This window comes from Panthera uncia, unplaced genomic scaffold, assembly GCF_023721935.1.
Source record: "Panthera uncia isolate 11264 unplaced genomic scaffold, Puncia_PCG_1.0 HiC_scaffold_268, whole genome shotgun sequence".
Lineage (NCBI taxonomy): Eukaryota > Metazoa > Chordata > Mammalia > Carnivora > Felidae > Panthera > Panthera uncia.
In genome coordinates this window covers 71,213-72,928 of record NW_026059394.1, presented here as the reverse complement: position 1 = coordinate 72,928, position 1,716 = coordinate 71,213, and the positions used below count along the sequence as shown (strand labels likewise).

Below are 1,716 nucleotides of genomic sequence, written 5' to 3'. Positions count from 1 at the left end.
CTGGGCCACGGTCTGAAGAATGGACCGAAGGGGCCGACGACGGAGACAGAGGCACACAAGAGGTCAGACGGCGGTGATTCGAACCGGGAGGGCAGGGGCGGAAGGGACAGGGGGTTGGTGGGACTGACCCAGGGTGCCGACGCCCCTGCCACCTGACTGAATGGGAGAAAGGAGCCAGTGTGGAGCCCCTCCGACCCAGGCACCAGGTCGATGATGGCGGTGTTCACCAAGGTCAGGCACGTAAGCGATGAAGGGCAGATGGGGGGCACCTTCTGGTGGGTCACCGGGGGGCCCAGCATCCAGCAGGCAGGAGAAATACAGGTGCGTGTCAGGAGAGCAGCCTGGGCCACACACACAGGTGGACCCACCAGCACACAGACAACCCGGTTTAGGAGCCTGTGGGAACCTGCGGGGCCGCACAGCACAGGAGGAGAGGCTCCAGGGCAGAAGTGAGACACAGGGAGAGGAAATGGAGAAGCAGCAGCAGTAGAGAAATCGAGAAAGGTGAATGTAAGGAAAACCAGGAGAAAAAAGGCAAGAAACCTAGGAAGCAGTAATGGGGAGGGACTGAGGCATCTGGCTTTGGAGACGGGACCCTAAAGCACGCGTGTGCCGTCTCTGGGAGGGACCCCAGGGATGAGAGGGAGTGCTGATACACAATGCAAGGTTCCCAGAAGTGGGGGTGGCCAACAGCTGCAGGTTCTGGAAAACCTCCCGGCCCAGTTCCCACCCTGGGGTGGGCACTATCGGTGGCCCCTTCAGGACAGGGACCAGAGCCCTAGAGCCAGTCCTGTGGAAGAGGACCCAGGGGGTGCCAAGTACAGACCCGGCAAGGTATGCAGACGGACGGGGAGATTAGTGGAGGGAGCACCAAACGCTGAGGGGTTTTCTGAGTAGAGGAGCAGGACAGGAGCGTGATGAGCAGGTCGGGAACTCACGGGCCTGCCACCTCAGAGCAGGCCGAGGAAGCCACATGGCTCCAGGGGGCCCAGTCAGGCCGCTTCCTCCTCATTCTTGGGCTGCCTGGCCATTGCCCTCCGTTCTGGGGGGGTGGCAGACAGAAGAAAGCCAGCTGACGTTATAAACGTGCTCCTTTACCCGTCAGGACGACTCCCAAGTCCCCTCTGACCGTCTGGCTGGGTTGAGAAACACTTGTGCATTGAAATGGGGCTCTCAGGGCTGCTTTAAGTTTCCACTCAATCCAGAGAACACACACCCGAAATCCAAATGTCAACTCCAAAACCAGTTCTAGGACTTCTGTATCTTACCTCTTAACTCCTCTCCGGAACTCAAAGAGTTTCTGTCCCTCTGGAATGGAAAACACCCTAATCACGGTCCCCTGTGACAGGTGAAAAAGGAAAGAAAAAAGGATTTTAACCGAGTAATCCCAGCCTTCTGTCTCCTTCACATCACACTGTGAAGGAAACACAAGGGGCGCCACTCACCAGCAGCTTCCACACGCCCCCTGCACGCCAGCAGCACCCCACTCTGCCCACGGGAACATTTCCCGCTTCTACTGCGTACTCAACGTTTACGCTTCTCTTCAAATGCGGCCGCTGTAACTCCCTGCTTGCTCTAAACCCCGATACCCTTGGAGTCAAGTGTGCAACAGTTCTGGTCCTTCTACGTGACGTGAAGTTTGAACTCTCACGAGCCGACCCTGCTGCACATCAGGAAGCATCACCTCACTCGGTGGTCTGAGAGGTTCAAGGACCC

At 57.9% G+C, this 1,716-nt stretch overlaps 1 protein-coding gene across 1 annotated transcript in view; it reads right to left on the bottom strand.

The window, feature by feature from the left end:
* Window positions 1-60: 60 nt before the first annotated feature.
* The window catches only part of LOC125917872 (WD repeat domain phosphoinositide-interacting protein 2), a 33,760-nt gene continuing 32,104 nt past the window's right edge, over window positions 61-1,716 (bottom strand). The window contains exon 7 of the mRNA XM_049623967.1: window positions 61-1,339. Within this exon, the coding sequence (XP_049479924.1) occupies window positions 1,265-1,339 (75 nt within the window). The 3' untranslated portion in view covers window positions 61-1,264. The remainder of the gene's footprint in view (window positions 1,340-1,716) is intronic.